Source organism: Empidonax traillii, unplaced genomic scaffold (assembly GCF_003031625.1).
Source record: "Empidonax traillii isolate 1590-97213 ecotype Southwest subspecies unplaced genomic scaffold, ASM303162v1 scaffold35:size4298261, whole genome shotgun sequence".
NCBI classification, from domain to species: Eukaryota; Metazoa; Chordata; class Aves; order Passeriformes; family Tyrannidae; genus Empidonax; species Empidonax traillii.
Genome location: NW_020955228.1, coordinates 2,898,571 through 2,914,469, shown reverse-complemented (window position 1 = coordinate 2,914,469; position 15,899 = coordinate 2,898,571). Strand labels below are relative to the sequence as shown.

At 41.2% G+C, this 15,899-nt stretch overlaps 1 protein-coding gene across 14 annotated transcripts in view; it reads right to left on the bottom strand.

Moving 5' to 3' along the window:
• Positions 1-15,899, bottom strand: part of HDAC9 (histone deacetylase 9) — a 461,802-nt gene that overhangs the window by 261,391 nt on the left and 184,512 nt on the right. For 4 of the 14 annotated variants that reach the window (XM_027877922.1, XM_027877928.1, XM_027877924.1 and 1 more), the window contains exon 1: positions 13,071-13,511. In XM_027877922.1, coding sequence (XP_027733723.1) covers positions 13,071-13,176 — 106 coding nt within the window. In that variant the 5' untranslated portion in view covers positions 13,177-13,511. Of the gene's footprint in view, positions 1-13,070; positions 13,513-13,563; positions 13,646-13,838; positions 13,878-15,899 lie in introns of those variants that run through there. The other 10 variants (XM_027877923.1, XM_027877929.1, XM_027877925.1 and 7 more) reach the window with 7 other exon arrangements.

Sequence of the window (15,899 nt, the reverse complement as noted above, 5' to 3'; positions counted from 1 at the left end):
TAACAGAGGTCTGGAAAGAAGAGTAATGAAAAACAGATTGATTGGGTTAAAACCACAGATGAAACAAATCTCTTCAGGATATTTCATGGAAGGCCCTGAGGAATGACAGAGGTCCTCATAAAGCTTTGTGACTGGGAAACAAAATAGAAGAGTTCACTCATTTTTTGCATGTGCATGGTAATTTCTATTGGGAGGAATGAGTGGAATATACCTTACTGTGCTTCATTAACCTTAATATAACCTTAAAAACAGATGGCTGTCATTGCAGACAGCTCAGTGACAACATGTGGTCAATGTACAGGAAGATTCGAAACTGAAAAACACAGAAAGCAGGATAAAAGTAAGTTTTTCATATTCATTAATGAAGCTTTGTCACCAGGAATATTTCAGTTCTGTTATCCTATCTCAAAGGGAGCCATGTCAGAAACAGGAAAAGACTAATTGGATTTAAGATGATTAAGAGCTTGGAAAGACTTCCATAAGTAGAAGGAGTCTGATTTTCATTTGCGCTACTATGCTTTTTTTTTTTTTGCATGGAACACATACTATTTATATCCACCAAAGAAACCATCCATCTATATGGGATGAGGAAAACCGTACTATAAATGAGAATTATTTGCATAACTACAGGCCTTCTGGGGAGTGCAAGTAAGGGTTATATAAAAACAAAGCTGACTTAGTGCAGAAATTTAAGATTAATATATATTACTTTCTCCTGCAGAAAGTTACTACTTTCTTCCTGGTAGACATAATGATTGCATTCAGAATCACAAAGTTAAAGAATCTGAACATGTTACCTAAAGAAAGACAAGTTTTCTTCTCTCTACTGTGGTTTTGGACAATTAGTCGAATACAAAGTCCTGACAGATGGACAGAACACGTTATTTTCTTCTGTTTTTCCATCCTGTCCAACTGGGGACAAAGTTTATGGCTGTCACCAGTTCAGATATACAGACTTTCACAGCAAAGTAACAGCAACGAAAATCTCTCTCATTTCAGATCTGGCATCTTCATGTCTTGGGAATTTGGAGAGGTCCCAGCTGACTGTGAAGTTGGTGAATGTTGCTCCAATTTTCAAAAAGGCCAAGAAGGAGGACCTCAGAAACTACAGGCCTGTCAGTGCCTGGTAAAGTCATGGACAACATTATTCTCTGAGGAATTGAAAAAAAAAGACAATGCAGTCTGGTCACAGCCAGCATGATCAAGGGAAGCCAGTTGATATAATCTTCTGGGATTTCAGTAAAGTTTTTGATACTGTCTCTCACCACATCCATCTGGATAAACAGTCCAGCACAGAGCTGGATAAACACATCATGCAGTGGGTGAGCAACTGGCTCATGGGTTGAGCACAGAGGGTAATAGTGAATGGGGGAACATCAGACTGGGGACCTGTCACCAGGGTGGGTCCACAGGGCTCCATCTTAGGCCCCATGCTCTCCAGCATCTTCCTAAATGACTTGGAGAAAGGACTGGAAGGGATAGTAAGCAATTTTGCAGACAATACAAAACTGAGAGAAGCTGCTGACTCCCTCAAAGGCAGGGAATCCCTGCAGAGAGACCTCATCAAATTAGAGGACTGGGCAATCACCAACCCTATGAAGTTCAACAAGGGGAAGTGCCAGATTCAGCACCTGGTATGGGGCAACCTTGGACGTACATACAGACTGGGGAATGAGATTCTGGAAAACAGTGCCATGGAGAGGGACCTGGTCGATGGCAAGTTGAATACGAGTTGGCAGTGCCCTGGCAGCCAGGAGGGCCAACCATGCCCTGGGGGGCATCAAACAAAGCATGGCCAGCCAGCTGAGGGAGGGGATTGTCCCACTCTGCTCTGCACTGGTGCGGCCTCACCTTGATTATTGTGTGCAGTTTTGGGCACTGCAATATAAGAAAGGTATAAAACTGCGGGAGTGCATCCAAAGGAGGGTAATGAAGATGGTAAAGGGCCTTGAGGGGAAGCCATATAAGGATCTCTTCTCTGTGGCGACCAGTGACAGGACCCGAGGGAACAGCGTGAAGGGGGTTTAGGATGGATATTAGAAAAAGGTTCTTAGGGTGTCTGGGTTAGTGGTCACAGCACCAAGCCTCACCGAGTTCAAAAAGCGTTTGGATGATACTCTCAGGCACATGGTGTGACTCTTGGGGACAGTCCTGTGCAGGGCTAGGAGTTGGACTCAATGATCCTTTTGGGTCCCTTCAACCTCGGAATATTCTGTGATTCTGTGATCTTCTACTCTGGCTGTTAGGGTGGGGAGCACAATCGTTTTGAGTGGTCGGACCAAAAAATATCTGCACTTTGTGTCACCAGGCTCATCACAGCCGAGTGCCAGCCATGAGAGTCAAACTATGCCTTCAACTTGAAACAGCACTCAGTAAGAAATTTACAGCAACAACTGTGATGATTATATGGTCCTTTTGATGTGTTTGCTAACATGTCAGAATCAGTTAGTTATATTATGGTTTTGGTTTACATTGAGAAATATCTGATACCAGTGCCTAAGTAGCAACCAGGAAACAGCATCACAGGAAGGAAAATTTTTCTCCCATAACTTGAATTCTACTGATTTCCAGGTCGTCTACGAAGTCTAGGAACATACCAAAGCACTGTTATGCTACAAAAAGTAAAGGAGGATAGGCAGCACTCAGTTGGAAGAATCTCTAGCAAAACATTTTCTCCAGATACAAAGAATTGAGAAGAACTTGAATGTAACAGCCATGAAGGCTTTCCTGGAACAGACTTTTCATGTGGCACCACACTAGGACTGATAAGAATTCTGAGTTGTGGACAGCTATTGGTGCAGATTTCTGAGGCCAACAGACATATAATATTCTACTTAATACAAAACAATGTACACTTTCCAGGTATCGTACTTTCATATTAACAGGTGAAATGTGCTATGGATGATGAAGGTTAAATTACTGGCAACTTTATAGAGATTGAATTAGCATAAATTCTACTTAATGGTAAAGTGCTATGTAGTTCACTGGTGTTTCGCACAGCGCTAATTGAGTGTGAAATTTTAGGCTCTGTCCTTTAAATGTTGAGAGGAGCAAAGCCTGTATTCTCCAAAGGAGCTCCCAGGCAGCAGTTTTACATACATTTGGGGCCACCTTATGCCAGAGCTGAAGCTGAGAGGAGCGGTTGTCACTCCTTTCTCCACTCATGGCCCCTCTGACCCTGAGGATAATGCCCTCCTAGCACACAAAGCAGTGGCACAGGATATGAGGCAGGTCACATTTTAACCAGGGGTAGCTGTTCACTCCATCAGTCCCAGCAGACACATGAATACCTGTGTTGGTACAAGTGATGTAACTGTTAAGCAGAAGAATGAGAGCCCAGAATGAAGGAGATGATGGGACTTCTGTTCTTCCTTCCCATCAATGCCAGCTGACACCTCAGTGGCCCACCCTCACTCCTATATACTGAGGTCTTACATCTGTACAATCAGAGACACAGTATTCACATATAACAAAAATAAAAGATTTTAAAAAGGAGAAAGAGGAAAATTAAGAAAGAAATAGTCCAGATCTCTACACTCACTCATGTCTTTCTGAGTCTGCAGGACAACACTAAAGCCTATTTGGCTACTAATTTTAAAAACCTGTCCTGCACCTAGAGCTCCTAGTCACCACCTAGAACAGGCCTAGTAATAGTATTCCCTAGAGGAAATAACAAAACCAGGTCCTTAAAAATGAGTTCCTGAGATCTTGGGGAACAAACAAGCTGCTGCAGACCTCTGGGTATCTGCAGATGAGTAACAGCAGACAGACAATGAGGCATCTGCCTCCAGTGGGCTGCTAGGCATGCAGAAGGAGAAAATCACCTTAGGCCCTCATTCAAGCTTAACTGAAGTAACTTATGAAACCCAAGAGTTCCCAAAATTTCTGGAAGGTTTTAATATAGACATATCAGAGTGTCCTCAGTGAAAAGAGGCAGAGTAAGGATTGGTGGTAAGTACATGTATATGCATCTTTGTAATCATATAAGCATATCAGTGACAAGTAGATATGCATGACTAGTAACCAGAGAGAGGCATTCATTCTTAGACAAAGTTTTGAGACTTTTAGCCTAAGGGTTATTTTTTTCTATATATTCCCATTTCTAACCATTTATTTTCTAAACAAAATAGCTGTGTCAGTATTAGCATTCTTAATCATCCATAGCATCATCATTACTTAATTCAGCTTCATTAGCATTCTTTCTCCATTTCTTTGCCTATAGCCCTTTAATGTTGTCATTTGTAATTTCCCTTCTTGTCTCAGTAAGTTTCCCAGTTGCACCATTATCACCCTGTATACATTTGCAAGAGAAGAAAAAAAAAATCAAATGAAAACCAGAAAATAAACACAGAGTTCAGAAAACTTCCTACTAGGTCAAGCAGAAAAGGCAAAACAGGGATGGTGCAGCTGGCACAGGGATGGAAATTTACGGCAAAACTCTGCTGAGATTGCTCTGCAGGTTCTCCAGGAAAGCTGAGTTACATTTGGAGGGAAGGAGTTCAGGATGGTGAGATGCAACAGAATTTGTAGTGTGTGCATAAACAGACTGTGTCTTACACCTCTCCCTCTCACTAACCTCATTCTCAGACCAAGAAAACAGAAAAATAATCTCTACAATGCAAGAGAAATTCCTAACTTATGTGTCCTTACAAGAGTAACAAAGCCCTGCGTTGTTTTTAACATCTTTCGTTGGTTCTAAAATATTCCTACTTTTCCATGTATTCCTCATGATGGCAGTGAAGATTTTATTGACAGAAACTTCTCTCATCTTAGTTGATCACTTTCCTAACTGTTTTCACCTACATTTTTCCTGTGTTTATGGACAGTTAGAACTGTACTTCAAAATCCACTGGTTTCCACCTCCCACATAGTTCTCTTGCATCTTCAGTTCTTTTCCCACCCTCCCTCACAACAGCATTTTAACAGAGGAAGTGCTTGTATAGCTCATCTCTGCCCTACTACTCCATTTAAAAAATTGTCCCATAACTTCTTCAAACCTCTTTTCCTCCTGCAAGTCTTTCCCTCATAGTCCTTGAGAAAACCTAACTAAAACTTACTACATTCTATGGAATTACTTCTACATTAATTATTGACAATTCTTAAAAGCAACAATACACTAAGCCCTTCTTTTTCTGAAATACAGCCCCCCCCCTAAACCCCCAGGAAAAACAGTGGCAGCAAATAAAGGGATGTCAATTTTCTGATATGTGTTTGGGAATGAGTGGATCTGTCTTCTGGAGCCTGGAATAGTTGTGAGCATATGCATGACATAGGCTTCTGTGACCAAGGTAAAGTGCTCTCCTGAATTTAGATTCCACTAGATTTCAGCAGCTGCTGTGCATGGATTTTTATGATGAGCCTTTTGAGGCATCCTAGTAATTTCTATATAATTCTTTAACATGTATTAATAGCTATGGTAATATAAAGGCAATATAAATAAAAATACTGATGATTTTCCATGTGCTACTTCTTACACACTTCTGTGCCCCATACTAATTCCATCACTATGCATGTCAGCATGAAATCTTGAAAAATTGAGGTATTCCACTTTATGTTTCTTTGTGATATAGCAATACATATATTCTTTTAAGCATTTTGAATCTTCAAGGTCAGATTCGAATTAGAATACCAAAAACTTGAACAGTCCTAGAATTTTACTTCTTTTGTGTCCACAAGAAAGAGACTTTACAATGCTTAGGAGAAATATACACTTTTCAACAGAGGTGTTTATCTACACATCAAGCAAGTAGAGGAAGAGAAGTAAGAACTCATGGTAAACACAAAAAAATGAAGTTGTGAACAGGTAAATAAGAAAGCCACCACTAACATTTTACTAAATGGAAACAGGGGTAGGAAACTCCAGAAAGAGTCTCTATGTATGATTAAGCACTAACAAACTGTTTTCCTTACTCCCTCTCATATTGTTACTGCACAACACCAACAAGTTGGTGGCCTTGGGCATCAAGAAAGAAAAAGGAAACTCAGATTAAGAACAGAACAATTGGGGGAAATTATTAAATTAACATTAAGCTTTCTCATTATTCCATTCCAGACTTCATTGAAATTGAATGACTGTGGTTCCTCCCTCTGGCATGCCTACCTTCAACCACAGGGATCATGAAAGAGAACAATAGTCTTTGATTGTAAAAACATGATTTATATATTTAGCATTATCAAAGAATTTGCTCTGTTACTTCTTGTCTCCCTTTGATGATACTCACTTTCATTACTAGAAAGAACTTGTTATCATTAGAATAAAGCATCCTGCATTTCTAACATATTCATTCACAAAAGGCTTGAATTCTCGGAGCTCTTGTCATGTTTGTATACTCTGCAAGCTGGAAGGAGTTTACAACCATGAGAGACAAAACAAATAGAACAGATGTGCAGGCTATGCTCAGATTATACTAAACGCCAAAGTACCTTTACAGTCATGCACAGAACTGCCAGGCTGACAAAATGAAATGAGCTACTTATTATAAAATGAGAAGTAAACCAGTACTGTATCATTCAACCTTGCAGAGGTTTCCACTGACTTTGTAAGCTTTTTTACATTGGTAACATTTTAAAGTAGAAAAAAAATCAGGTGCTTCCTGATTACGCAGAGAAATTGCACAAAGACAGAAACATGCCATTTATTTAGAGCAGTAACCTAAAAAAGAAAAGATGGAGTTTATTAGATAATTATAATCCATTAATATTTTACTATTTCATAAATTGGCAGCTTCCTGAGCAACAACTACAGTCAGAGGCTGTCCTGACACCGAAATGAAGATCTGCTGCTTTACTATTTATGCCACTCTTTACTAAATTGTCACTAAAAGCTAAAAGCTTCCTCCTAGTTACACACTTGCAAGCACAAAGATCCCAGGGAACTTCCTTAGTAGAGAATGAGCCTCACTGTGTTCTCGAATAACAACTCTGTTTTAGGTTTGAAGTTTTTCTACTGAGCAGAAATGTTTGTGAAGCAGTCATAAAGAACCATTTGCTAAAAATCTGACAATTTGCTAAAGCTTCCTGTTATATCTTGTGAAAAGCACCTAAAAGGCTAATTGTACAGCAGACATCACCTTTATGAAACAAAACTAGAGGGGTCCATTTTGGAGAAGCTGTGTGCATATGTGACATGTTCACACTGAACATGGAGCTTGACAGTGCTGGCCCCTAAAAATAGCACCTGGTTATCCTTTTTCTCATCAGCAACCCCAGCCTCGTTTCTGCTTTGTTGTTTGGTGCATCAACTGGCCACCCAGCTCCCTACTCCAGAAGAGATTGGAGCAGTGGTACCCTGAGGTACCTTGTTTTAGTAGAGGTAAGATGTTTGCATCTGCTGCAAGCACACATTTTAAACAATATCCCTGCTCCTCAGCAGGCAGTTATCATGTTGTTTTGGCAGCAGGAAGGAATCTGTGGTTTTTCTTGAATGTTACTCTTCTTTATTTAAACTACCAGAAATAAAGCAAAAATGACAGAATGCTCTGTCTATAAATAATCATTCCGGTGTATAGTTATATTAGGAGGTAACTCAGATGGCATGATAACGCCTAACAGGCTAATCTTAGACCTGTAATGCCATAAGATGAAAATAACTAGGCTAAGAATAACTGACCCAGAGGAGTCAGCCTGTTAAAGAGATCCACAGAACAGGGCATTTTAGATTTTCATGGTTTCAACAATAATATCTGCCAATTAGTTTCTCTACGATATATCTACTATATTATCCAACATATAAAAACTCTACCCCCAGCAGGAGTTGGGAAAGGTTAAAATGCAACAACACCTGAAACCTTCCCCATCATCTACAGTAAAACCTGAAATAAATGACTATATACACATATTTTGCAGGCTATCGATCTATTCTGCTTTCTCACAGCTTTTAATTTCTCTGCAAAGACTGTGCAGAAGAAAGGGACTGGGCAGTCAGTACAGAAACACAGGTCTGATGAAAGCTTTGGCAGCAGGATGAGTTGCAAGCGTTCCTCATATGTAGTGCAAACCTTAACAAACTAAATGGATTCTGCATACAGTTTTACAGGATGGCAGACTTAGGCTGGAACTGTGTTCGAGTGCAGTACAAACCAAAGCATATTATAAAGCTGAACAGCTAAAGTAATAAACAGTTGAAGTAAAAAGCTCTTTTCCAGTAAAGAGATTTAGCTCAGCACAGCAGAGGAAGGGGAGCTAGTGTCCTAGTGCCAGCACTAGTGAACCTCTGAAGTAAATGCAGGGTTTAATAGTCTCCAGAAAGACGCTGAAAGAGGTTTCGAAGTAATGTTCTGCATACTTTTTTATTTACTTTCCAGTTTTTGTAACTTGCTATTCTTGTCAATCCTGTACTTTGAAATTCTTATTCCAGGCTTTTCCCACAACCTATAAATATACGTTGTAATACAAAGCAAGGCTGTCAGGTAATCACATGGCTTCAGAAGCTGGGACTTGAAATAACGAAAAACATAGAAAAGGCAATGTTTTAGCGTTGTTACAGCATTAGACATGAAACTGGCATCATTAGTCTGTAATCAATGTCTTCTCAGTAACACAAACCAGAAAAAGCAGCTTAACTCTATTTTATCACATTTTTGTTCAACTGAATTCATAACCGATGTTTTGTCCAGCACACATCGCTGGGCAGAGCCTCTACCCAAAATCAGTGAGATTTTAACTACATAAGACCTGTTGGTCTCTATGGTTTCTTCTCATTGTACTAATTCTATAAGGCTAAGGCCTCACTCTTCCCTAACAATTAATTCAAATACTTCAGCTACTACTATGAAGCACTAGATTTTTTTGTACCTAGCTTTTACAAAGGGCAATGAAAAGCCACTCCGGCTGTTATCCAGAACTTCCCTGTACTGAATTTCCACATTCAATTTTTTCATTACTCTGAAGAGAATCACAAAGTAAAAGCTCAGCATATCTATTCTTACTCTCTCTACTCTCTCTAATGTGTTATGGCCTGAGATACCAGATATGCAACATTTTGTATCTGTAAGAAGTTTATGTTACCTGATTCAGATATGCAAATAGGTCAAGTTTTTCATGAATATCAGAGCAAAACTATGAATTAACCTGCTTTCTTCAGGTTCTCCACAGGAACAGGTGAGCAGGTGAAGGTTTTGTTTGGTCAGGAAAAACAGGAGAGCAAATACCAAAGAATCTTCCCTGAAGGTAATATAAATCCACATGTAAAACAAACCATGTATATACAAGGCCATGCAGATACATGACAGATACAAGACAAAATCTATACGCTGGGGTTTACTAAGGGAAAATAGCTCATGAGGACCTGTCAACCCACGTACAACATGAGGCGTGTACCATTGATTCTGTCATTTATATTCCAGTGACACAGCGTGAATTTCCTGACTGGTGCAGAGAATAAAATACTCTATGTTCACTTACTACATTTGTGAAATTGCAGGTGTTTTACAAGCCTGTAGGTAGACAAAGTCAATCAAATTAATCATTCTGAATCATTAGGGCCCCTTTAGAATAGTTCTGGTCTATTGATTCCTGAGCCTGACAGGTATCATTTTCCTTATTTCACTGAAGGGTTAGCTGACGTAAGCAGGATTGTGTAACTTGCTCAGGTCACCTGTCAACTCACTGACAAGCCAAGCTTTAAGCTCACGAGCTCCTTGAACTCTTCATTTTTCAACACAATAGCTTTAGGCAGGAAGCAGAGGATGCCTTATCCAATAAAAGCCAAGGTGGAATTCAGGCAGGCCACTGCAAGGCTGTACGTCAAGATATGGCCAGTGGAGCAAAATTAGCAACCTTACCCCTTGGAAAAACAGCACAGTATATTGAACCACCAGAAGTTAACAGACTTGGCACTGCTTATTGGAAGTCCCGCATCTACAGATACCATGGCTGGGTAGGTTCTTCCTTCTCCTTCACACAACTGCCATCTATTTGAGAAATGTAGCCATGCACTGGTTATTTATTAACTATATTTTAATGAGTATTTATTCCATGGACTGTGATGCACCAAATGCTTTTTTCCAAGGACTTACAGTTTATATCCTGCATTGTAGTAAGATCGGGGACCAGCTGAATGTTAGGGTCCACTGTGGCATTGCACACATAGGGAAATTGAGGTTTTTCTGGGTTGAATAAGAGGAACAGCATAGATAAATAGTAATTCCAGATAAATAAGAGGCTTTAGACTCCAGGTTTATTTTTCAAATTTTGAAACTAAGATAATTATGGTATGAAATAAGAACACATCAGCATCATTTTCCTAAACAGAGATGCACAGCACTTGCTGCTGCATTTTACAGCAACAGTACCATATGGGAGAATCTAGTTCAGTCTTCTCAAGATAGCTGAAACTGCTCTCTGCAGTAAGGTGTAGGTGTCTGCAAATTACACAGCTTCTTGAGTCAGTGCCGATCTAGATTGCTCCATTCATAATTAGGCTTTTGATTGGTACCTATCCAGATCATCTCATTCATAGTATGACTTACAAGCAGGGATGGAGACAGACAGGCAAAGCAGTAATTGAGGGAATACCACGAGAACTGTTTCACATGGCAGAACTATTTCCTATGTCTGCTATTGTCAGAAAGTTCTCAGACATTTTGCTTTGCAAATACATGTTCATTGGCCATTGAACCCGTCCTCTTTGGGGATCCCTCCAGCCCAGTTTAAAATCACAGTTGCATAATGTATGTGCATTGCATCTGGATAACAGCAAACCTAAAAATCCATTGACTGTTTCAAATTATGCTTGAAGTCTTTGAAGCAAACACATCAAGGGTGCAAATTGTAAATGCTCAGGGATCTGCTCTTCTCTGCAATATGTGCAACTTTTTAACCTGACTAAAAGTCACATCCATGTAAAAGATAACTTTGAAGTAAGGACACCGTGATAAGCAAAATTCAAATAACTGATTCTAGCTACTCCAAATGCTAGTGTGTATCGTCATACCCTGGCTATTTCTTTCTTCCTGATATGCAGTATAAAAGGACAACACCTGAGAAGTTATGAGGCCTGATACTACAAGACTGTGAACTGGAGGAAGCTGAAGGTAATCAGAAGCAGCACCAGGCCTTGTGGTTTCACATGACATGAACTGAGCTGCAGACTATGCACAATGTCAACTACTTGCAGTCTTAGTTGTGTATTTTAAAGGCCAACTGAAACACAGAAGAATAATTTGCGTTGTATAGAATATATATACCTAAACATCTTTCACCTAGGTGATGTGCTTGATTAAGGTTTTGGGGTTAATATTTTTAGTCTAAAAAAGCCCTCTATTCTACTTGGCACTATAGAGAAAACTGTATGTTACATGAACCTATCTAATGTACTATCAGATAAAAATCAACAGTTACGTGATAGTAGTGTTTCCAGTGAAGAAAAGCAGAGCTATAAACTTACAGAAAATTACCTCCTTTTCTTGAGTTTCAAATGAAAAAGCTGCTATTACTCACACAAAATTAGTTGGAAGCTACAAGGCAGCACAGTGAGATAAAACCCCAGATTTTCACCTGTGTACAGTTAACTGCAACTGGACATAGTACTAAAATGAAAAACAAACAAAAAAAACCCAACAAACAAGAGGGAGGGGAGGAAGTCAGTCTTATCTCTGACCAATACAGAAGTGCTGGACACCTGTTGAGCTGTTCAGGAAAACTAAGGAAAAGCAATAATTCTTGAACAAGAGGTTAACACTGTAGATTGCTTTCCAGAAATGTAACACTCTCAGAGAAACTTTTGCTTTTACCCACTGTCTTTGCTAGAGCTTCCTTGTTCAGACTTGTAAACACATCTTCACCTGATTTGTGTCCTTGACAAAGGAACTGTAACTGGATCACAAGTAAAACTTTAAGCTCTTTTTCTATAAAGCAGGAAAATAAACAATTTTTAAACAAGCAAACAAACAAACAAACATAGGCTCAATAGGTGTACTAGAACAGGTAATGTGTGAAGAGAGGTATGGTCTACACAGATATTTCTTTTTAAAAATTGAGGACAGTCGAGTTTTGTGAAAGAAAAGAACAGAAAAGAAATGGGGGGGAAAGGAAAAGAGAGAAAAACAATAAAAGAAAAAGAAAGGAAAATAGATTAATGAAAAAGAAAAAGAAAAAAGAGACAAGGGGGAATAAACTAAGACTAAAGTACATGCAAATAATTCACCCTGCATTCTACATATAAGTAGGTAACTTTATGAAGAAAAAGTCAGAAACCTAGGTTTTAAAAGATGTAGAACAGGTAACATTGTGCCAATTTCAATCCAATAAAAACAGAACTGGCATTCACAGCTTAGGAGAGAATAGGCAGGAGCAACCTGAAATTTTGACTTTTTAGCCTAAATTGATATCTTAGCTGAATGGCAACAATTCTTCCAACTCAGTTTATCCTCAGTCCATCATTTGCAGGTCTCAAACACAGCTAGCAAAGACACTATAAAATACAAGGGTAGCTTCAAATACATGAGGAAACATGTAGTGTTCTTTCAGAGCAGCATTGAAATACTTTCACTAAATAACACAACCAATTTACATCTCAGTGAGTCATAACATATAACTACCATTGCCAGGTTCACAAATATTTTTAAAGTAACAAAATAAGCCATGCTGTTTAAAGACATTCTAAAGTAACACTGTAATGAAAAGACAAAGGGACTGGTATTAAACTCCCTTCATATGCAAACTAGGGAAAAGGAAACTCACAAAAAGAGCAAATCCTGTTTACAATAGCCATATGATTAGAATTGCCTATGAGGGGCTCCAAGTGCAGCCTCCTGACAAGGTCTGTCTGAGGAAGTCTCTCCCTGTGAATAAGCCTGTATCATGAGCCCCATTTTGCAATCCCGCAACAAAACAAACAAGGAAACCCAAACTAGATTTCAGTTGTGAGCATTTTGCTGTGTCTGGAAAGCAGCAGAACAAAGGAGACAAACTCCCCGCAAAAGCAGCAGCTGCTATCTAAAATACTACCAGAACTATTTAACAACAACTTACATAAAGCCCACAAAAACTAAGTCACTTCTGTAAAGGAAGAGGGTGTTTTCTTGTCATGTTAGGCTGTATTTTCCCGGTCAACCACTGAAGTCTCTTACCTGAGCTGATCATACTGTGCATTCTTTGCTGAGCCAAGAGCTGTTCGCGTCCAGAAACTCCATCTGAGGAAAAACACGATTCACTCTCGTAAATTGTCTGCAGCATATTCCAACTGGTCTGCACTTCAGCTACACAAGAGATTCATCACTGCACTTGCACATGGGCGTCGGGCACGACCCTCTGCGGTCCTACCTCCTCAGCGAGGGTTGTTAAGATAATATGCTTCGGTAATTAGCAGTATTTAAGCATTTGCACAAGTATCTGTCAGGAGAGGGGAAAGCCCCCAAAAATCCACCGGCAGCAGCCCCCGCCCGCTGGAAGGAGCCGTGAGCGTGCGGGGGGCTGCGCGCTGCCGACTTGGAGCAGTTGCGTTCGGGCGGCCAGCGGCAGGTGGAAGGAGAAATGAAGAAATATCTCTGCGCTTTGGGCTTCCTGGCAGGGCGGGGTGGGGGGGGAACTGCCCCTAACAAACCATCTAACCGAATGAGCCACCTTTCCAGGGACCAGGAGCCTCGGAGGGTTTAATCTGAATGACCCCAGGCTAGCCCCGCGTTGCTGTGCCCGCACCCCTCTCCTCTGCCGGCCGCCTGTCCCTCGGCCAGGCGGCTGGGCGAAGTTGGCGGGAGCAGCAGCGATAACTCATTTGCATTTGAATTGACACCCTCGTGGCCCAGCGGCGGCAGAAATAGAACAATGGCCGGCCTGAGCCAAAAATAGGTCAAGCATGGCCGGGTGATTGGAGCCTGCATTAATGCGTTTAAAAATACCACAGCAAACACAGCTGTCCAGTCTCTGTCTTTCAAACTGCCGCCCGTCCTCTCTCCGCCGCTCGGCCTCGAGCTCAGTTAACCCCTTCCCCCTGCCCAGCCCGTTTCGATGGGGAGACGCCAGGGAGGGAGGCCAGGGAGGGCAGGAGTGGGACAGGAACGCTCCTCTCCCGGGACTCGTGCCCCTCTCCCTCCTCACCCTCCCCCGGGGGAGTGTTTTGTGAAAAGCGAGCAGAACGCCACGGCCTCTGTCTGTATCGGTCCTAAAATAACGCTGGGAGGTTTTGCTGGCGATGTGGTTTCTGCCTCGCCCACGCGCAGCCATCCTGCTGTTCTATTTTTGCTGCCCGTTTCTCTGGCTACGCCACAGTTGGCTTTGGCAGGGGAGCCAGGCGGCTGCCTGCTCCCTGCAGGACCTGCAGCCGCCGCCGGAGAGGCGATTTCTGCAGCTAATCGGGTTGGGGGTAGCAGAAGGCGGGGGCAGATGTCAACCTGGGACCGGGTTTTGTGCGTGCAGTTGTAAGCAGCCTTTCCGTATTTAGCATGCTTCATATAATTCTTATAGTAAGTCACCAGTTGTGGCACAGCATGTTAAACACGCTCACCGTCTCTATGTTACTGTTTGGTTGAGTTGTTAAAATTTGGAGAGAGACAGCAGCTCACATTTATTTTTAGAAACATTAGGCAATTTGCACAGCGTCCTTTTCAGTTCTACAACATGATGTGGTTTTAGAAGAGTAACGTTTGACAGTGTATCAGACAACAGCACCATGCTGCTCTGTGGTTTGGAAGGTTTCACACACATCATATGTGAAGTCATTTTTCATAATGGTATTTCAGAAGTTGAAGATCTCATTTGCTGATTAATATACCTACACATTTTACTGTTACAGATAGTATTTTACTTCTCTAGGCCCTGCTCTGCCTTACAGCACTTTTTACACAGGTGACTAAAGCCTGTTGCTACCTACATATATTATACATCAGCTTGACTACTCACCTACCAAAATTACAAGTCCCCTTCCATGTTCCTGCTCTAGGGGAGCAACAGTGGCCACTGGGATGCGATTCTCCCCTGTAATTAAGAAAGTAACACAGGGGTTGTCTTGGAGCTTTCTAGACATCCACCAAATTCTCAACTCTTGACATAAATTTTTGCTCCTGAGGACACAAGAATCTGTCCATCACTTGAGGCTTGGTTTTGCCTTTTAATTTATATGACACATCATAGCCAAGGGAAGTATATATTTTTATATACTTCTCACAGTTGTGTTACCAAAGAAAAGATTCAGGGTAACAAAGTACTGTGAGACTCCTGTGATATCTGGATACTTGATGGAATCTGGGAGGTCTGTGCCTCAAGTCTCCTCCATCATCCCAAACCTTTGCTTTCTCCATGTGCCAAATGACCTGGGGTCCTGCTGAGGGTTAGGATCTGTCCCAGATGGACAGATGGCAGACCACAGCAGCTGGCAGCAGCACGGGTTTCCCTGCAGGATCCTTAAGTTAGCACCTATTGCTGCTCACCACCCTGCTCTCCTTGCCTTCTTTCTTCCCTCCTCCCATTTTCCATGGCAGCACTGCTCCTGGGGAAGCAGTGCTCTGCCGATGGCATCTACCCAGCTCTGCAAAGGGGCACGGGCACAAGCAGGGACATTGGCAGCACAGGGACAGGTAAGGTGTTACAGTGCAAGACAGCAAGTGAGCATAACACATACCATTGCATCACTGACTGCTGACAATTTGATATCATAAACATTTTCTCTGAAAAATAAAGATACCCAAATGTTCTGTGGGAAATACGTGCCACTTCCACAGTACAGGGCAGGAGAAGTTTAACACAGTGCAAGAGGGATCACCAGTAGAAACAGAAATCTTCTCTAATGCAGAAAAAGCTTTTTATAGAAAGAAGCAAATAAAAAAGTGGAATTGCTTATGCCCTTCAGCCAACCAGAACATGACTCTGTCTGATGATTCAGTGCCTCAAAATAATCAAGTTTCATATTACAGGGAAACTCTGGAGGAATAAGTTAAAAACAAGTCAGAACATGGAAAATGGTG